The 22500-nt window shown below is 42.6% G+C and overlaps 1 protein-coding gene across 6 annotated transcripts in view; it reads left to right on the top strand.

Moving 5' to 3' along the window:
• inpp5a (inositol polyphosphate-5-phosphatase A) overlaps positions 1-22500 on the top strand; it is a 639159-nt gene that overhangs the window by 145897 nt on the left and 470762 nt on the right. The window contains exons 10-11 of one of the 6 annotated variants that reach the window (XR_015506556.1): positions 4534-4635; positions 4716-5666. The exons of 4 other annotated variants lie outside the window; for them this stretch is intronic. Coding sequence is in view for 1 of the 2 variants with exons in the window: in XM_087279919.1 (XP_087136045.1) it covers positions 4534-4554 (21 nt within the window). In the remaining variant the exon portion in view is untranslated. Of the gene's footprint in view, positions 1-4533; positions 6140-22500 lie in introns of those variants that run through there. One more of the 6 variants, XM_087279919.1, reaches the window with a different exon arrangement.

Below are 22500 nucleotides of genomic sequence, written 5' to 3'. Positions count from 1 at the left end.
TTACACTGTTATCTCAATTCCAATTAGGTTAAATAACCTGTGAATGTACACATCTGGGGTGTCACGGTGCCTCACTTAGCACTGTGTCAAGAAGGTCACTGGGTCAGTTGGTGTTTCTGTGTGGAGTTTGCATGTTCTCCCCGTGTTGGTGTGGGTTTCCTCCGGGTGCTCCGGTTTCCTCCACAGTCCAAACAAATGCGCTATAGGGGAACTGATCAACTAAACTGGCCGTAGTGTATGAGTGTGTGTGTGTGTGTGAGAATGAGTGTGCATGGGTGTTTCCCAGTACTGGGTTGCAGCTGAAGTAAAACAAATACTGGAATAGTTGGCGGTTCATTCCGCTGTGGCGACCCCTGATTAATAAAGGGACTAAGTTGAAAATAAAATGAATGAATGAATGAACACATCTGCAGACCACGAGATGAAGAATATCCATATTCCAGAAACAAACTCCAGCTACAGGACACACCTCCTCATACAGCAGCGTCTTACATAGTCAATGCAGATGTTTCTCTGTGTGTGTGTGTGTGTGCAGTTTTAAAGGCGTCATTCGCACACAATGAGTGTGAGTGTGTGAGAAAAGCCTCCACACATAACAATGCTGATGAAGGGGCGCTCCGCAAACACAGCTGGCCCCGGGCCCTCAGGAGCCGTAAACAGTGCATTGTTCTCAATCAGGTCCTGTAGGCCGCAGGAAGGAGCCGCTCGTTGTGCTGCTGAATTACTGTAATGATGCACTTCATCCTGAAACTGATCTCAGACCTGCGCTCTCACTGTGTGTGTGTGTGTGTGTGTGTGTGTGTGTGTGTCTATCAATTTTATGTGTCCCTATGCATATTTCTGTGTGTGTATGTGTGTGTGTGTGTGAGTTTAATTATGTGTTTGTATGTATTTTTTTGGCATGTGTGTATTTCTCTGAGTTTGTGTGTTTGTGTATTTGTGGATGCCTGCACATTTAATAATGTGTGTGTGTGTGCGTGTGCTCTGTGTGTGTGTGTTTGTGTGAGATTGTGTATATTTCTGTGTGTCTTTGTGAGTATTTGTGTGTGTGCACACACACACACACACAGAGGTGTAATCAGTGTTCTAGTAAAGCTGGTTTATGTGTGTTGTGTTTTACCTGTTCCTGAAGGCTGTCTGATGTCATCAGTGGCCAGAGCTCGTTAAAATAGATCCGTCCCACTTACAGACGCCTGATTTACTGCAGTGTGTGTGTGTGTGTGTGTGTGAGCTCAGTAAACTGTAGCAATGATCCGTCCAGTGCACATAAACAAGCTTGCCTTGAGAAAATGTGTGTGTGTGTGTGTGTGTGTGTGTGTGTGTGTGTGTGTGTGTGTGTGTGTGTGTTGGTCTGGCAGTGAGGAACTAGTTCAACCCTTTAATGACAATTAACGTCAGCCACACAATTAGTGTTCAGTCTGATCTCAGCTCAGATTGCGCCGCTCTATTGATTTTTGTGCTGCAGTTTAACTAGAGATTGATTTACACTAGTGCACACACACACACACACACACAGCGATTCACAGCCGTTTATTTAAATGAGTGTCTGTTTTGAGTGTGTGTTAGTGATGGCACGTTGCTTGTGTGCAGAATGAAATATAATATTGTGCGCTGACACACAGATTCACACTGGTGTTAGTGTAGTGTTATTGTGTGTATTCATCATTTTCAGTAGGGTTTTTGTTTAATTTTTTCTGTTTTGCTGGTAAAGTTTTTAAATATTTGTTAGATTCTTTTGACAATTGCCGTTTAAAAAAAAAAAAATTTATTAAGATGAATGCATATACACACTCACCGGCCACTTTATTAGGTACACTTGAACGCAAATGTCTAATCAGCCAATCACATGGCAGCAGCTCAATGCATTTATGGATGTAGACACGGGCTGTTTCTCAGTTCCAAGAACGCAGAGAATGGTCTTGTGTTCTTGTGGAGACCGGTCTTGCCGGGTGTCCTCAGAAGAACACACTCTGGAGAACGCGTTCAGTGAGGAATGAGATGCAGTGTTCTTCCGTATGGTCACATGACCTTCATGTGTTTTTAATGGAACTTATTTAAACATTACAGCATTCATACAGCGAGTTATTGTGTTCCCCCTTTTCAAAATATTCACTTCAAGAGTTCACACTTAGCTGATGATCAATAAAGTGTAATTGGCATGCTGTCCCTGGAGCCCAGGGCTCCCTCCTGTTAAAAGGGCGAGAGGGGAGATCGAGCTCAGGTAGGTCTCGAGAACTCCCCTGCTTGTGAGAAGTGTACACTAAGGTTGTCTCGGGTGATAATTTGGTTTAGTCGATTGGCTATGGTGTATGTTTTTGGATGGTGAGAGGAACCCGGGGGAAACCCACGTGAACATGGAAACTCCGCATGGACACACCAACCGGCCCGATAGGAAGTTGGACCAGCGGCGTTCTTGCTGTGAGGCAGCAGTGCTAGCCACTGGGCTACTGTGTCGCCCTAAAGGAAAAAAGGGTGGGATGTAGGGGTGGAAGGGGGGAAACTTCAAGACGAAGATAACTGGAGTGAAAAACTCTGGTTATTAATGATGCATCCGTAATCATCTAATAGGGAAGATTATGGAGCTAATGTGGTGCCAGCCGTGTTGATCATAAGCACGTTATTCCTCTCGAAATTAGTTTATAAATAAACCACACTAAAACACTATAAATATACACTGCACAATATAAATAACACAGATTCAATACCAACTTCAGCAAATAAACACCCTTAATGTGTTCGTTCCTTTAAGATGTCCATGGTGATGTTTACTTCCACCATTTCATTTAGGGAATCTCCTGAGATAAATAGGTGATATCTCTGAACTTTAATAATAACTCTAAATAAAACGCTGTGCTTCCACCTCCAGTCACAATGACTTCTGGGAGTCCGGTGCTCAAGTCTGCATCGATGCGTCCTCGATATCAAGAACACATCCGGGATCTTTTACGCATCCTCTGTTCTTGCGGTCTGGAGTATTGGAACTGAACTTTGGCAGCTGATGATGACGTAACACGAGGATGCAAGACCGCTGAAGAGAAACAGCCACGGTCAAAACAACCTGCTGCAGCTGAAATCGAGCATCCGAATGGGGAAAGAAGGGGATTTAAGTCAGTGGTTCCCAACCTGAGACCTGTTTATACTATATCTAGATATGCTTATGTATATATACAAGTAACAGTGTAATGTACAATATAAAAGCCAAACATCAGCAGGCCATTCATAACTGGAAAACACAAGCCTTTGGCCTTTAACCTGGCCCTATATGAAGTTCAATATCCAAAACACTGGTGTATAAGGGAAAATAATATAGGCTATCACCGTTTACTACTTGCATGTGATTTGTTTGCTCCATCCATCAGTGTGAGGATTGCTGCTGTCCGTGAATAAGGTCAAGGTGTGGAGAGATCTTTAACAGGGCAAGATGCATATAAAGGTTTCTTGTCAGTAGCTGTGACGTCCCTCATCTCACTTTGGGTGTCTGTATTAGGGATGAGTCGTCTGTAAATGTCTGATTAATTTGGACGGCTTCATGCATTGGTTAGCTAGAACTTTGCTGCAGATAATGCACTGTGGCTGAATCAGGGACTCTTCGCTTTGAGAAAACAGAATAAAACTTTAGTTCAGGTGACTGTCTTGGTACTTCCTGCATTTCAGGTTTCCAGTATTGCTTGTGCTGTGACCCGAAATGTTTGGTGCTTCCTTACCTGGGTCCAGTATGCTTGAGTGATTAGTATTAGCTGCTGAAGGAGAGTCGGTGAGACTCCAATTACGAATTCGTCCATTTTTTGGTCAGCCAGGGGACAAAGTGAACTGAGGCGACATGATCATTCTCCGAATTGTCCACATTTTTAAAAATATTACACGACCCACTACAGAGCTCACTGAGACCCCTTTATGGGCCGGGACCCCCCTGTTGGGAAATACTGATTTAAGAGACTTTGAATGTGGCATGGTTGTTGCTGCCAGACGGGCTGCTCTGAGTATTTCAGAAACTGCTGATCTACTGGGATTTTCACGCACAACCATCTCTAGGGTTTACAGAGAATGCTCCGACAAAGAGGAAATCTCCAGTGAGCGGCAGTTCTGTGGGCGCAAATGCCTTGTTGATGAGGTCAGAGGTCAGAGGAGAATGGCCAGACTGGTTCCAGCTGATAGAAAGCCTACCTGAGTATTGCTGCTGACCATGTCCATCCCTTTATGAGCACAGTGTCTCCATCTTCTGACAGGATAACGCAGCATGTCATAAAGCTCAATCATCTCAGACTGGTTTCTTGAACATGACGATGAGATCACTGTACTCAAATGGCCTCCACAGTCACCAGAGCTCAATCCAATAGAGCAGCTTTGGGATGTGGTGGAACGGGAGATTGGCATCATGGATGTGCAGCCGACAAATCTGCAGCAACTGTGTGATGCTATCATGACAATATGGAGCAAAATCTCTGAGGAATATTATATATATATATGTGTGTGTGTGTGTGTGTGTGTGTGTGTGTGTGTGTGTGTGTGTGTGTGTGTGTGTGTGTGCTGCAGTGTGCGGTGGGCTCCGGGTGACCTCGCTGTGGCTGAGTGACAGTGCAGAGGTGCATGCTGGGACGGTGTGGACCCCAGGGCTCTGGCGGTAGTGAATCAGCGGTGCAGTGACAGCGCAGCCTCACACTCACTGTATTTAAAATCCCTCCTCATTAAACTTAATCGAATGTAAATTTAATTAGTGTGAAGATGGCGGCGCTTCCAGGCTCAGGATTGATGGAGGCCGGCGGGAGGGTTAATTACTGACGTGATCTACTGCTGCGCTGACAGAAGGAGAGCGACACACGGACACACAACACACACACACACACACACACACACACTGTCTGATCAAGCACACACACACTCACACATACACACACCTATACACACATTCTTACACACTCATACTATCACACACAATCACAAACACGCTTACATGCGCACACACACACACTATCACACATCCACACTGACACACACACACACACTCGCATATACACTCACACATACACTTACTATCACTAATACACACTTAATCATGCACTCATACACACACACACACAAACACAGACACACATGCACATTTATACACACACATGTAATACACACTTGCACACATAATACACACAAACACTCTCTCTCACACACACACACACACACTTGTAATACTTTCTGCACATGTAATACATGCGCACGGATACACACACACACCATCACACATACACCTTCACACACACATACTTGCGCACTATCACATACACTTACATGCACACATGTACATACTTTCTCTCTCTCTAACACACACGCACACACATACACATTTACACTCTCACATACACACACACACTTGCACACGTAATATACAGACACACAAATACAAACACATACGCGCACACACACACACAAACACACACAGTCTCTGCAGCTCGGTGTCTGCCTGTTGGTGGGTGGAGCTACATGAAATTGAGGGCGGAGCTTTACTGTCATTGACTGATTTAATCAGAGCATTAATGAGCAGAGCATCATAAAACTAGTGTGTGTGTGTGTGTGTGTGTGTAATAAAAACAGAAAGTGTATGGTAAGTCCCCACATTTCATAGAAACCTAAAATAAGTGTGTGTTTCTATGCGTCTGCATAAACATAGTGTGTGCAATAGTGTGTGTGTGTGTTTGTGTGAGTTGTGTTGTCTTTGTGTCTTTGCAAGTGTCACACACTCGCAAGTGTAAATGTGTTGCGCAATTTGCAAATGAGTTTTTTTCATGCTTGTGCAAGTGTGTGTGTATGTGTGAGAGTGTGTGCTTGTGTGTGTATGCATGTTGTGTTTTAAGGTTGTGCATGTTTAGTTGTGTGTGTGAGCGTGTGCATGAATGAGATTTTTTTTGTGTGTATGTTGTGTTTGAGTTTGTGTATATGCACAAAAAATTGTGCGCGTTGATCTGCGCGTGTGTGTGTGTGTGTGTGTGTGTGTGTGATCTGGCTGGTGTGTTTGTCCATATGCGCTTGTGTACATGCACACATGGCAGAATCTGTGGTGGATAGAGACCTCATGCACACGTGCGTGCGTGTGTGTGTGTGTGTGTGTGTGTGTTAATTCATTCTTACACAATAAAGCTCCGTTTCATACAGTGTTTGTGCATTTGGGCCGTCATAAATCAAAGGCGGCAGTGGCATTAAGTACACACTACATTAGTCAGGCTAATTAATTTTGGGACACATCCATCCATTAATCAGTGCTCCTTCGTTTCATGGGACAGATAGAGAGACTCTGGCAAACCAACCATGAAGATACACACACTCACAAGTGTATATTCACACACCGCAAACACATCTGCGTGTTTACACACACACACACACACACACACACACACACACCTGATCTGCAGCCAACAAACAAACACACTATAAACTCACATCGCCTGCTGGAGATCTGTAGCGGAAGATAGATAGATAGATAGATAGATAGATAGATAGATAGATAGATAGATAGATAGATAGATAGATAGATAGATAGATAGATAGATAGATAGATAGATAGATAGATAGATAGATAGATAGATAGATAGAGAGACAAGTTGATGGATAGATAAATTAAAAGAGGGATAGACAGATGATGAGTGGAAAGACTCGTGGATGGATGCATGGTTTTAGAGATGGATAGACGATCAGACGGACAAATAGATCCAATGGATTGAGAGATTGAGAGATAGACAGTCAGGTAGGTGGATGTGTGATATAAAGATGGATGGAAGAATGGAGAGACAAAAAGATGGATAAATAGATAAACGCAGTGATAGATGGATGGATGGAAATACTGATGGATAGATGAATGGATTGAGAGATGGATGGAAAAACACACGGATGGATGGATTGAAAGATAAACGGATGGATAGATAGGGAGATGGATAGAGAGAAAAAAGGAAAGATAGACAGATAGATGGAAAGACTGATGATGGATGAACGGATGGAAAATGGATGGATGATACATGGATAGACAGATGGGTGGAATGACTGATGGATTAATGAATGGATTGGTGGATGGATGGATGGATGGATGGGTTGATTGAGGGATAGATGGATAGGCAGACAGTTGGATGGATGGAGAGATAGATGGATGGATGGATCAATAAATGGATTGAGAGATAAATAGTTGGATGGAGAGATGGATGAACAGATGAATGGATGGAAGAATGGGTGCAGGGATGGATGGATCAATGAGAGAGAGAGTGTGTGCGTGTGTGTGTGTGTGTAGTGTTCTCAGAATGTGAGTGTGTGCAGTGTTGTGCTGTAGTTCATCAGGAAGTGTGTGTGTAGTGTTCTCAGTGCGTGTGCTTGTGTAGTGTTCTCAGAGAGTGTGTTGTGCTGTAGTTCATCAGTGAGTGTGTGTGTGTAGTGTTCTCGGAGGGTGTGTGCGTAGTGTTCTTAGTGTGTGTGTGTGTGTGTGTGGTAATGATGTGTTGATCTGTCCTCCTCATAGTTCAGTGTTTTTCTGCAGATAAACGCTCATGATCTGCTCAGAGGCACAAACGCCTCTTCTGTCCGTCTGCTGCTCCCGCCTGCTTTAAAGAGCTAACAAAGAGCGCGCACACACACACACACACACAGATCGTCATCCTTTAATCAGAGGCTAATTAAAGCAGAGAGAGCCTCATTAACAACAGGCCGTTTGAGCTCCGGCAGGCTGATGTTGGCACAGCTGGAGCTGCAGAGACGGGCGCGAGGGCAACGCCTGGCACAGACATCACAGAGAACACACACACACACACACACACACACACACACACATACATTTATGTGTTTATTTGGATTCACAGAAATAAGCAAAGCATTCAGTTTTTAGACACTCTGTGAAGTGAGTTAACAACATGACAGGTGACACACACACACACACACTCATATGTACATACACTTTAGCTGTAGCAACACACACACACTTGAGCTGGAACGGCACACACATTCTCATGCACACACTCATACACACATATACTTCAGCTGGAGCAACACACACTGTAGTGTCATTTGGAGTGTCTGCTCTGTAGTAAGTGTGTGTATGTGTTCTGTAGTGTGTGTGTAGTGAGTGTGAGTGTGTGGTCGTCCTCCTCCTGCGGGTCTTTTGTTGCCGTGTGTGATGTTATCATAGCAACAACATGTTCCTCAGCTCCGCCTCTTAAAGGGCCGGCGCTCGGGTCACACTGAGGGACGGCCGTGAAAAATCACTCAAAACTGGATGACAAAGCCCACCCAGAACAGCAGAGCGGCAGACCCCTGCTAATGTCACCACACACACACACTCACACACACATGCACACACTTAGCTAAAATTAAACACCTTCCCCCTGTGGAGACGTATTTATCTCATAACTGTAAAGCAAATTAATAAATACACATAAATATACTAACAGAATATGTATAATTATGTGTATATATAAAGTGTCATGTTTAAAAGAAGTGTCTACACATGAATATATCATCTATAATGTAGAACATATGTGTGTGTGTATACTCTACCTGACAGACGTCTTGTGGTGGATCTTAGGCCGCGTTTACACTAGTGCGTTTTAGTTTTAAACCGGTGTTTTAGATCAAAAATGATCCGCGTCCACACTAGCGTTTTACCCAGCGTCTCTGAACATATCTCCGTCCACACTACGCCACCAAAAACATATATCACGTGACCATTGGCGCACTCTGGGCATGCGCGTTCTAGTATAAACAGGAAGCATGTGTCTCGCTCGGCATTTGGTTATTGTTAGTCAACAAACGCCGGTTGAACATTAAGTGCAAAGGCAAAGAAAGCAAAAGAGGTATTTTTGTGACAGACGACGAGGTCGAGTTGTTAATAAACGTAACAAATGAATAACTGCACAATGGCGCCTAAAACAGACAATAGTGCAAACAACGCTCCCATTTCTGTGCCCGTGTTGTTGTTCACAGTGAAGGCGGGTCTGCGGTCTTCCAGTAGCGTTAAGCCATGTGTTATAGTCATGTGATAGAGGCTTGACGAATAAGGGAAGGATACAGTGACGAAGGCAATGACACAAAAGCCCCAATCAGGTATCGAATCTCAGCAGCCCTGCCTCCGTTTTCAGATGTCTCTGTTTTTCCTCATCCACACTAAAGGCTGATTTATACTTCTGCGTCAAACGCCGGCGTATGCTACGGCGCTGACGCATAGCCCTTCGCCGTCGCCGTCACTGACGTGCACCTCTCAAAAAATGTAACTGCACGTCGCAACGACGCGTAGTGCAAGCTCTGTGATTGGTCGGATTGGTATCGCTGACGAGTCTCGGCGGGGCCGAGAGCTGCGCGAATGGCGCGAGCGATTGTTTACAAGTGTGGAGTCCTGTGAAGGAGCTCTGGATGGAAAGTTTTGTTCTGTGTTTACCTCATGGTTAAAGTTGTTGCACGTCCGCCGGTTCCTGCCTCAAAATGAGCGAGTTTGAGTCATTTGTACATCCAGGAAGTGTTCAGAATAGCAAAACAGAAGCGAAGAAACTCGACACAGAGGAACATTTACACCTCACTGCCAACTAGTGCTTCAGAAGTGTTAATGCAGACCAACAGAGACAGCAGCAGAAGTATAAATGCACAGCTACTCGCGTTGCATGCGCCGTGGGTTACGCCGGTCACCTGACGCAGAAGTATAAACCAGGCTTAATACGGAGCATCAGGGTCGTCTGCTTCAAGTGATGGGTGTGAACCACGGCGCAAGTCTTGCGCATAGCCGTGCATTTATACATCTGCTGCTGTTTCTGTTGCCTTGCAATACACTTCCGAAACAACAGCTGGCAGTAGGTGTTTCTGTTCCTCTGTGTCGAGTTTCTTCGCTGGTGTTTTGTTTTTTCTGAACGATTCCTGAATGTAGAAGTGGCTCAAATTCACTAATTTGGACGTGCAACAACTTTATCAAAAGGTAAACACAAAACAACAGTCTCCATCCGGAGCTCCTACACAAGACTCCACACTCGTAAACACTCGCTGCATCACCCTCGCGCGGCTCTCACCTCCGCCTGCACTCGTCAGATCTACCAAGCCAACCAATCACAGAGCTTGCGCTAAGCGTTGCATTTTTTGAGAGGTGCGCGTCAGGGACGCCAACGACCACGGCGAGGGGCTATCCATCGACACGTAGACTACGCTTGTGCTTGACGCAGACGTATAAATCAGCCTTTAATCTGACTAAAGTCATCACTGAACTGAACAGAAATGGAGTGAAGACATGTGGAGTCTGCAGGTATTAGTGGAGTTACTGAAGTAAACACTGCGATCACACTATTACCGTCATGTAGGACTTTCACTATATTTTACCACAAGATCCACACACACGACTGCCAGTAAAGGATCACACAACCACACACACACACACACACACACACACACACACACACTCTCACACACACACACACACACACACACACACACACACACACACACACACATTACGAAATGCAGAAGTTGAGAATAGATTAACGAACATATTTTTCCGATAAGAGTCTCGTGTAAGGCTGACAGTGGCCCACCACATGTATAAATATCCAATAAAATTTGTCTCAATTCCACTAAAAAAGCTGGGTTGTTGTGATACAACTTTGGGTCAAATATGGACAAACCCAATCATTGGCTTAAAAGGTGTCATTTACATTTAATTGACAACAAAAAATGTTTAGTTTTTCTATATTTAACCCAAGTTTGAGTTACGACATACATGTTGACACGTACAACATACACGTAACGTTGAATTAGAGCGTACACATGCATATATTTATTATTATTACATGATTATAATGATGTTACGTAAATACAAACTCTTATTTAGGATGCAATTAATCATTGCCTCACATTTAAAAGCACACATGTCTCTCTCTCTTTCTCTCTCTGTCCTTCTCTCTGGTGGTGTTTGTGGAGTCTCTGGGCTCTGTTCGCATCTCCCGGGTGAAGGAGGCGGATCATCTCTCCCAAACGCCGAGATAAATGAAAGGCATTTAGTGTGAATGAAGCTCCGTCATTGTGTTCAGCTCTATTCAAGACAGAGAAACCTCCATCCAGAGCCAGTGTTCAGCTCTTCATCTGCTCTCAGCACTCAGACACACAGCACTTTTTTCAGGAGATCTGCTCATCTCACAGCTCCTCCACGTCACATATGACTCACTCCAGTGTCTTTACACATGTACAAGACAACGGATTGGAGTTAAAGGACAGCTTGACAGATGTTAATGCATCTCTGCTGTGTCTAGAGTGTGTGTGTGTGTGTGTGTGTTTGAGTTTGAGCTGAGAACAGCACACAGATCATGTTCTCCAGCTCTCTGAAACTGACCCGTTCAGCCTTTAATTGTAATTGTGGCGATTTAGTGACTGTCGCTTTAAATGCAAATGAGATCATGCTCTTTTGAGAAGAGGGCGGAGCTACAGACGCCTGTGCATCATGATATGTGTGTGTATGTTTGTGAGGGAGTGTTTGTTTGCCTTTGAGTGTGTTTGTGTGTGTGTGTGTGTGTGTGTGTGTGTGTGTGTGTGTGTGTGTGTGTGTGTGACTGACTTTGTGTGTGTATGAGTGTGTAATTGTGGCATTTTGGTGACTGTCGCTTTAAATGCAAATGAGATTGTGCTTTTTTTCAAAAGAGGGCGGAGCTACAGACACCTGTGGATCAGCATGGCGACAGATTCAAAAACAATGACAGACGGCTGCTTCTCACTCAGGGCTGCTGTTTATGCTAATAAGGGAGAGATGGGCCCTAGTGGGCAGGGCTTTCCCCCTCTAATGACACATGCAAAGGGAGAATTGGAGGCAGACTGGAATTAACGACACACTGTTTAGTGTGTGTGTGTGTGTGTGTGTGTGTGTGTGTGTGTGTGTGTGTGTGTGTGTGTGTGTGTGTGTGTGTGTGTGTGTGTGTGTGTGTGTGTGTGTGTGTGTGTGTGTGGGTGTGTGTGTGTGTGTGTGTGGGTGTGTGTGTGTGTGTGTGTGTGGCTTTAAAGTCCTCCACAGTGTTCTCCAGCACACTGGGCTGTGCTGTGGTGAGTTGAGCAGGTGTATATAGCGAATGGTGTTGATTTTGCGGTGCAGGTCACACACACTCATTATTTGCTGCTTGTTGAACTTCATTGATTGTCTGTAATGAACTCTCTGAGACACTCGTTAAGAGGAAAGCGCTAATCTCTCCTTAATTGAGCCATCGAGTGCTCCATGAAGAGCTTACACTCATCACCGGGTTTCACATTAAGATCTTTTCTCACCAGACACTTACCGATCCCAACTCACCCTTAACCCTTCCCCTTACGTCTTGTTCTTGCATGTACATGACGGGGTGCCCATTCAGATTATCACTTCTCTTTCATTTGGAGGTGCAGGGGTCAAGGGAAGTGCCATACATGTCGCCCTTCAAACATGGATTTGTCTAGACCACACTACAGACGGCGGGGTGTGGGAGTTTACTGCGTGTGTGTATGTTGTCACCAGCTGCTCACGTCATGTGTTTAGATTTAATCGTATAAATGATAAATGTTTCCATTTGTACTTGATCATATAACTGTGTCTTCACTAAACGGATTCTGATCATCAAATCCTGCACCATATGCACATTTAACTCGGCTACGCTGACTAAAGTGCCGGATACACATTCATGCATTTTACTGGATAATATTATTTACAGAAATGTAAGCTATATTGGGGTGGCGCGGTGGCTCAGTGTGTAGTGCTGTCACCTCACAGCAAGAAGGTCGCTGGTTCACTGAGTCTCGGCTGGGTCAGTTGGTGTTTCTGTGTGGAGTTTGCATGTTCTCCCCGTGTTGGTGTGGGTTTCCTCCGGGTGCTCCGGTTTCCCCCACAGTCCAATCACATGCACTATAGGGGAACTGATCAACTACACTGGCCGTAGTGTATGAGTGTGTGTGTGTGTGTGTGTGAATGAGTGTGTATGGGTTTACCAGTATTGGGTTGCAGCTAAAAGGACATGGAAATGGAAATGGGATCGAAAATGCTGTAGTAAGATACTGTGGTAGGTGCAGAACCATGTAATTAGATGCAGTTCTTGTTGTCTGGTTGTAAAAACACACGTTGCACTCAGCGGCCACTTTATTAGGTACACCTGTCCAACTGCTCGGTAACGCAAATGTCTAATCAGCCAATCACATGGCAGCAGCTCACTGCATTTAGGCATGTAGACATGGTCAAGATGATCTGCTGCAGGTCAAAGCGAGCATCAGAATGGGGAAGAAAAGGGATTTAAGAGACTTTGACCGTGGCATGGTTGTTGCTGCCAGACGGGCTGCTCTGAGTATTTCAGAAACTGCTGATCTACTGGGATTTTCACGCACAACCATCTCTAGGGTTTACAGAGAATGCTCTGACAAAGAGGAAATATCCAGTGAGCGACAGTTCTGTGGACGCAAATGCCTTGTTGATGAGGCCAGAGGTCAGAGGAGAATGGCCAGACTGGTTCCAGCTGATAGAAAGGCAACAGTAACTCAAATAAGCACTCGTTACAACCGAGCTCTGCAGAAGAGCATCTTTGAACACACAACACGGCCAACCTTGAGGCGGATGGGCTACAGCAGCAGAAGAGCACACCGGGTGCCGCTCCTGTCAGCTAAGAACAGGAAACTGAGGCTACAATTCACACAGACTCACCAAAACTGGACAATAGAAGATTGGAGAAACGTTGCTGCTCTGATGAGTCTCCATTTCTGCTGACACATTCAGATGCTCGACTCACAATTTGGCCTCAACAACATGGATCAGCATATAGTATATAGAAATATTTATATATATATCGGTATAATTTTCCAGTAGCTTGTTGAATCTCTGCCATGAAGGATTAAGGCAGTTCTGAAGACAAAAGAAGGCCGACCGGGTACTAGTAAGGTGTACCTAATAAAGTGGCCGGTGAGTGTGTGTGTCACGTCTCAGTCAGGCAGTGAAGATTATGTATTTTGAATGAAAGCAGATCTTAAACGCTGTGAGTTTATAATGGTTTGTACAGTTTAGCTGAAGCTCTTGAGCTGGGATTACTCCAGACTGAAGTCCTCCTGCTGAGATGTCCAGTGTAAACACTCGGAGGTCTTCATCAGCTGTTCTGTGTGTTGGTTAACAGACATTAACCAGTGTGTGCACCATCTGTGCTGCTGCTGCCTGCTTTCAGTGTGTGTGTGTGTGTGTGTGTGTGTGTGTTCAGGTGGATCAATGTGAAAAACAATGAATCTTTTAACTCACTTAAACCAGTGAACACACACACCCATTACTAACACAACACACACACTCACAATGAAGCATCTGCTCACTCTGCCGTCAGTAGGCCTTTTCTTTAGCTTGTGTGTGTGTGTGTGTGTGTGTGTCTTTTTTACTGTATGAGTGTGTGTGTGTGTGCCTTTGACTTGGTGTGTGTATGATTTTGTGATTGAGTGTGTGTGTGTGTGTGTGTGTGTGTGTGTTTTGTGTCTGCTTGACCATGTTTTTGTGTGTGTGGGCGAGATTGTATAAGTGTCTGTATGTCTGTTTGTGAGGGAGTATCTGTTTGACTGAATGTGTGTGTTTTATGTGTGTGTGTGTGTGTGTGTGTGTGTGTGTGTGTGTTCGTTGTATATGTCTGTGTTCTATGTTTGAGTGTGTTTTCGATGTGTGTGTGTGTGTGTTGTGTGTGGATGGGTGAGATTGCATAAGTGTCTGTGTATGTTTGTGAGATAGTGTCTGTTTGACTCTGTGTGTGTGTGTGTGTGTGTGTGTGTTTGACTCAGTGTTTGTGTCTCTATGAGCATCTGCGTGTCTGTGTGTGCGTGTTTTAGAATCTGTGTGTTTGTAACTGTGTGTGTGTGTGTGTGTGTGTATGTTTGTTTTGTCTGTTTGACTGAGCATGTTTCTGTGTGTGTGTGTGTGTGTGTGTGTGCGCATGTGTATGCGTGTCTTTTTGACTAAGTGTGTGTTTGTGTGTGTGTGTGTGTGTTGTATATGTCTGTGTTCTATGTTTGTGTGTGTGTTTTTGATTTCTGTGTGAGTTTTCTTTCTGTGTGTGTGTGTGTGTGTGTGTGTGTGTGTGTGTGTGTGTGTGTGTGTGTGTGTGTGTGTGTGTGTGTGTATGTGTATGTGTGTTTTTAGTGAGTGTGTTCTAAAAGTGTGTGTTTTCTGCGTCTGTGTGTGTTCTGAGTGTGTGTGCATTCTATGTGTCTGTGTGTTTTCTACATTTGTGTGTGTGTGGAAATTTGTATTACTTGTGTGATTGTGTGTGTGTGTGTGTGTGTATACATATTCATATGAGCATCTGTGTGTGTGTGTGTGTGTGTGTGTGTGTGTGTGTGTGTTTGACTAAGTTTGTGTGTATGTGTTAGAATTTGTGTGTTTGTAACTGTGAGTGTGTGTATGTTTGTGTGTGTCTGTTTGATTATGTGTGTGTGTCTGTTTGACTGTGTATTGTGTATGTGTGTGGTTTCTATGTGTGTGTGTGTGATTTGTATATGTCTGCGTTCTATGTTAGTGTGTGCATTTTCGCTGAGTGTGTGAGGGTATTCTATAAGTGTGTGTTTTCTGCGTCTGTGTTTTCTGAGTGTGTATGTTTGAGGATGTGAGTTCTATGAGGGTATGTGTGTGCTATAAGTGTGTGTGTTTTCTAATTGTGTGTGTTCCATGAGTGTATGTGTGTGTGTTTACTGAGTGTGTGTTCTATGAGTGTGTGTCTGTTTGACTGTGTGTGAATGTGTGTTGTATATGTCTGCGTTCTATGTTTGTGTGTGTGAGTTTTCTTTCTGTGTGTGTGTGTGTGTGTGTGTGTGTGTGTGTGTGTGTGTGTGTGTGTGTGTGTGAGAGAGATCCCCCAGCAGCAGTGGAAGGTCATGCAGGTCAAAGTGATGAATTTTTATGGTGCTGTTCGCTGTGTTTCAGGCCTGTTCTTCTCTCCGTGCGCTGGACTGACTCTCAAAGACTTCCAGGCCGGCCAATTTGTCCTGCGGCCTCGAGAGAAAGGCCCATTTGAGTGCTTAAATAGCGGAGGGCGAGCGCACACACACACACAGTGCAGTGATTTGTGGCCGGCGCAGAACAAACGCTGCGGCAGGGATTGGAGAGCGTGACACTTTTGGCCCTGCTGCCCATTGTTTTAGAGAGATTTCCCAGATGTTGAGATGGCCAAGATAAATAGCTGGCTTTATCCTCGCTCTCTCACACCTCTTTATCTCCTTTCAGCTCTCAGACCCCCTACATAGACTACTGAGATCCTCCACCGCACGGCCTGATGAAAAGGCATGTGTGTGTGTGTGTGTGTGTATGATATGGTTTAGGGGAAGCTGAGCAATATCATAAACACTGCTTATTTCATAAAGCACAGACCATTAAAATACTTTATTTAAAGTTCAAACAACTTAAAACAAGTTATTACAGCTAAAATATGATTAACTGTGATTATTGAGTCACTTCAATTGGCTTAAAACAAGTTATTGCAGCTTAATTTTGATTAAATGTGATTATGGAGTCACTTGAATAGACTTAAAACAAGTTATTACAGCTAAAATATGATAAACTGTGATTATTGAGCTGTTTTAATATCCATAAAAACAAGTTATTACAGCTAAAATATGATAAACTGTGATTATTGAGCTGTTTTAATATCCATAAAAACAAGTTATTACAGCTAAAATATGATTAAATGTGATTATTAGGTAGCTTTAATAGGCTTAAAACAAGTTATTGCAGCTTAATTTTGATTAACTGTGATTATTGAGTCACTTTAATTGGCTTAATACAAGTTATTACAGCTAAAATATGATAAACTGTGATTATTTTACACTTTTGACCTGAAACATGTTATTACAGCTAAAATATCTGTGATTATTGAGCTTAAAACACGTTATTACATTTAAAGTATTGTGTTTGTTGCAGTGTGTTTGTTTGTGTGTGTGTGTGGGGGGGGGGGGGGTGCGCGGGTGTTTGTGCATGTGCACGCGTGTGTGTTTGTGCGTGTGTGTGTGTTGTGTGTTTGTTTGTGCATGTATGTGTGTGTGTGTGTGTTGTAGTGTGTTTGTGCGTGTGTGTGTGTGTGTTGTAGTGTGTTTGTTTGTGCATGTGTACAGTATGTGTGTGTGTGTGTGTGCATTTTTCCTGATGTTGTCCTGACGCTGTGCTCATTTTCGAGAAAGTCATCAAACTTTACAAAGATAAAGATCACGGTTGAGGGTTTTCTGCTGCTGTTGAATGGTGTCATCATCAGCCCATCAGTCAACAGCAGGGTCCAGCAGTGTATTACAGCAGCGGCAGACACCGATCCCGACAGCAGTTTAACAGCGAGTGTCAGATGAAGTTCTCTGTGCTCCTGCAATCCCATGATGCTCTCTGGCCAAGAGCACATTAATCCACATGATGATGAACGCCTCGCTCCACAGCACTAAAACTTTCCCTGATCACTCAATCCTGACACTATTGATTTCCATCCCATAATTCCAGAGCTCCGCCATTACAGCTGTGAGATGAGAATCACTGAAGAGCTGGAGAGAGAAAACCCACACACACACACACACACACACACACACGCACACACACACACACACACACACACACACACACACACACACACACACACACACACACACACACACACACAGTGAGAGCTGATTCACTCAAATGAGCTGTCAGAACACTGCATGCCAACACTATTATAGAGCAGGAGAAATAATAGTATGTTGTAAAAAATAAATATAAATAAATTATTAAAAATATAAATAAATAAATAAAATTATATATATATATATATATATATATATATATATATATATCATGCAAAAATGTTTCAATTCAATTTAATTTACAAAACAATAGACAAAAATTCACGCACATTTTGATATATTTTTATGAATACTTATTTATATAGAATTATTATTAATTGTAATAATTATTTATATATATTATTGATAATATTTGATATATATATATATATATATATATATATATATATATATATATGGTTGAAGTCAGAATTATTCGCCCCCCTTTGACTTTTTTTCTTTTTCCAATATTTCCCAAATGATGTTGAACAGATTCAGGAAATGTTCACAGTATGTCTGATAATATTTATTCTTCTGGAAAAAGTCTTATTTGTTTTATTTTGTCTAAAAGAAAAACAGTTTTTAATTTTTTAAAACCCATTTTAAGGTCAATATTATTCGCCCCATAAAGCTATATTTGTTTCGATAGTCTCCAGAACAAACCATCATTACACAATAACTTGCCTAATTTCCCTAACCTGTTTAGTTCCCCTAATTACCCTAGTGAAGCCTTTAAATGTCACTTTAAGCTGTATAGAAGTGTCTTGAAGAATATCTAGTCTAATATTATTTACTGTCATCATGACAAAGAGAAAATAAATCAGTTATTAGAGATGAGTTATTAACACTGTTATGATTAGAAATGTGTTGAAGGAATCTGCTCTCTGTTACACAGACATTGGGGGAAAAAATAATCAGGGGGGCTAATAATTCTGACTTCAACTTTTTATATATATATATATTTATACAACAGTTCTGTCTGGTTCTTGAATCTGATTGGCTGATAGTCGTGATATATTTAAGTAATATCAGCACCGGTACAGCCTCTTTACCCTTTGTGTATTACTCCGCCCACATAAAGCCAGCAGAAAGCAGACACTACAGGTCTACAGTGTAAAAGATGCTTGCTCAGCTGTTTAACTGTCAGCTTATGATTTGAATCCAACGCGGAAGAAAGTAGTTCCTCATACAAAAGGGTTTTTGAGACTCTCCATGTTTGATTTTGTTTTTATATACACAGTTATGCCGTCAAACCGTTGTATAAACGCAATATCACACGAGTAGCAGTGCGATATGGCTGTATGTCGGCACTGGTGGGGGCACTAAGGCACTTGGCCAGTGGCCTCGTGCCAATGCACGCCTCCCACCAGTGCAGATATACAGCCATATTGCACTGCTACTCGTGTGATATTGCTCATATATATATATATATATATATATATATATATATATATATATATATATATATATGATCTCTATGAATGCTTCCCACACAGACTTTTAGATACACCTCTTTATGTGCATTTGGAAAGCTTTTGAGGGCGTACTCACACCATGAACAGTTGCGTTGAACTGTGTGTGAGAGTGTGTTGTGTATATAATTGTGCATGTTTGTTTTTGTGTGCAGTGTGTGTGTGAGCATCAGGTGAGTGTGATTACTCTTGAGGTCAGTGTGTGTGTGTGTGTGTGTTGCAGCTGGTCTGTAATGAAGATCACGCCGCTGTAATGAATGATGTGTGTTAATGAGCGGCAGCAGCAGAAATGACTGATCACTGAACACACACTCACACATACTCACACACACACTGATTGATGACAGTATTGACGAGTAACAGCAGTGTTGATTGGTGCTGGTCTGCAGACGTGTCATTATTACAGACAGTCTGAACAGCAGAATCAATCAGTACATCACTTTACCTCAGTAACACCACGCTGTGCTCAAGAGCTCACACATCTGACTGTGTCCAGAATTTCCACATGTTGGTAGTTTTCATGTGTCTACATGGTTTTTAGTACATTAAACTAATTAAACACGTTTGTGGATCGATGTTTAGAAATGTGAATATTTAAATGCTTAATCGTTTTACAGACATAACATAAGCCGCAAGGGCACCGCAGCATATAGAACACGTCAGCAGGCTTGCATGAATGAAATAGGGCCTCCATTTGTTTACCATTTGATGTTTTATATATGAAGTTACATTGTAAACAATTCCCACATTTGAAATGAGCATGTGGTTTAGTGTTTAAAAATGCGGAGCGGGTTTTAGATCAGCTCTTAGCAACATATTTTGGATATTAGATGTTCTTTAGGGGCTCCTCTACTGGTTTGGCCAAGGGACCCACATTTTTACATGGTCCTCAAGCCGCGACTCAAATTTTTAGGAACTACAATACAATTTTTGGAGTTAAAATTAATTTGTATTTATTTGTTAACATACACAAGTAGTGACAAATAAACCATAAAAAAATCACCAAGACTTGCAAATAAACTATATTTTATTGCTGTCATTTAACGAAATGTATCGAATTATAGAAATATTACAGAGTAAAAACCACAAATACTGTAAAGAGTTGTTAGAGTAATGAAAACTGAACTGTTAATAAAACATGTCGTCTGGTTTCTAAATGTCGTCTTAATTTAAAAGGTTTCGTGCTCTCTTGTGAGAGCTCCTCGCTACTAATGACACACTGAGGCTTTAAGTGTTTTTTTGTCGTCAAAATATGTAAATCCACACTTTACATATTCAGGTTCGTACTTGCGCTTTGACATATTTGTTGCTATAATGAAATTAAATTTCACATCAAACGGTAAGGTTGTCGTGCACGCATTTCAAAATAAAAGTCAAAATAAGTTAAACTTTTGTTGTTTTTTGACTCCGCGATCTACTGAAAATGTTGTGTCGTGACCCACCCGTTGAGAAACCCTGCTTTAGTGTACTAAACAAGGTGAATTTTCAAAACACTCTTTGAAGGTCGGATCACTTGAAATCATATGCCGGTGTTTTAATAACACTTTATCAATGTCTTTAGCCACAGGCGAATATTTCATATAACAATTAATACGATGATCATGCTTGTTTTCTTAACTGAGCTGTCCTCTTCTGACATATCTTTGATGCGATTATATGCAGATTGTATCCACTCCTCTTAATAAGACCGTTCTATCTGATAAACTCTGTAATTGCTGCTTAAAATCTTCATCTCTATTGCAAATCCGACGGGTACGTCTAAATTTACTTAGGGGTTTTTAAAACCAATGGGATGACAGAAGGAGAAAGCACTGAACTACTGAACTGTGTTCAACTCTTAATATAAAGGCTTGTTTGCTGCTGCAGCTTAAAGACGCCTCTCATATGGAGGATGAAGCCTCATGCAGTGTTCAGGTGTGAGTTTCTCACAGACTTCAACAAAAGCTTGATGCTTCTGTGGGTCTCGTCTATCAAATCTGAGCTTTATTCTGTATTCTCTATTGGATTGGGGTCAGGTGACTGGCTGGGCCATTCTACAGCTTGATTTTCTTTCTCTAAAAGCATCTGAGAGTCTCCTCGGCTGTGTTTTGGATCATTGTCTTGCTGAAATGTCCACCCTGGTTTGATCTTCATCCTCCTGCTGATGTAGATGTTGGACTGAAGCAGCTGATCTTCATTTACACCAGGGGTGTCCAAACTCGGTCCTGGAGGGCCGGTGTCCAAGAGACTCTAATTAAACAGACCTGAACTAGCTTATCAAGCTCTTACTAGATATACTACAAATGTCCAGGCAGGTGTGTTGAAGCAAGTTGGAAGGTCAGAAGGCTGCTGAAGAACAACTGAGAGATTTCAGCTGCTGTCTGGGCTTTCACTGCCCAACTACACCTCCCTTTCTTCATGTGTTCATTACTGTTTCCCTGTATAATTTCACTTTATTACAAACAACTTCATTTTTAAACGAATTAGATTTGTTTTATTTGCATATCTGGATTTCTTTGTTTGCTACCAACATCTGGGGAAAACGTCAAGTCAACAGCACCTTTAGAAATATGTTTACTGAGAAAAACGATGACGTGTTCACTACTTATTCCCCCCACTGTATGTGTGTGTTTGTGTGTATTACTATATCATTTTTAGCTATTTTAGCACATAATATGAATTTTTAGAAACTTTTGCTTGCATGCATAATTTATGCTTAAGAGTTTTATATTTAATTTTAGGTTCATTTTGAGATATATGCACTTATTGGCCACTTTATTAGGTACACCTGTCCTACTGCTTGTTAAGGCACATTTCTAATCAGCAATCACATGGCGGCAGCTCAATGCATTTAGGCATGTAGGCATGGTCTAGACGATCTGCTGCAGGTCAAAGTGAGCATTCGAATGGGGAAGAAAGGGGATTTAAGAGACTTTGACCGTGGCATGGTTGTTGCTGCCAGACGGGCTGCTCTGAGTATTTCAGAAACTGCTGATCTACTGGGATTTTCACGCACAACCATCTCTAGGCTTTACAGAGAATGCTCCGACAAAGAGGAAATATCCAGTGAGCGGCAGTTCTGTGGGCGCAAATGCCTTGTTGATGAGGCAAGAGGTCAGAGGAGAATGGCCAGACTGGTTCCAGCTGACAGAAAGGCAACAGTAACTCAAATAAGCACTCGTTACGTTAGAAACGTTGCTGCTCTGATGAGTCTCCATTTCTGCTGACACATTCGGACGCTCGGCTCACAATTTGGCCTCAACAACATGAAAGCATGGATCATCCTGCCTTGTATCAGCGGTTCAGGCTGGTGGTGGTGGTGTAATGGTGTGGGGGAGATTTTCTTTGGGTCCATTAGTACCAATTGAGCATCAACGCCACAGCCTACCTGAGTATTGCTGCTGACCATGTCCATCCCTTTATGAGCACAGTGTCTCCATCTTCTGATGGCTACTTCCAGCAGGATAACGCAGCATGTCATAAAGCTCAATCATCTCAGACTGGTTTCTTGAACATG

Source organism: Danio rerio, chromosome 13 (genome assembly GCF_052040795.2).
Source record: "Danio rerio strain M-AB ecotype USA chromosome 13, GRCz13ab, whole genome shotgun sequence".
In the NCBI taxonomy this organism is placed as follows: Eukaryota; Metazoa; Chordata; class Actinopteri; order Cypriniformes; family Danionidae; genus Danio; species Danio rerio.
The sequence above is the reverse complement of the archived record's forward strand: the minus strand, read 5'-3'. Positions and strand labels throughout refer to the sequence as shown.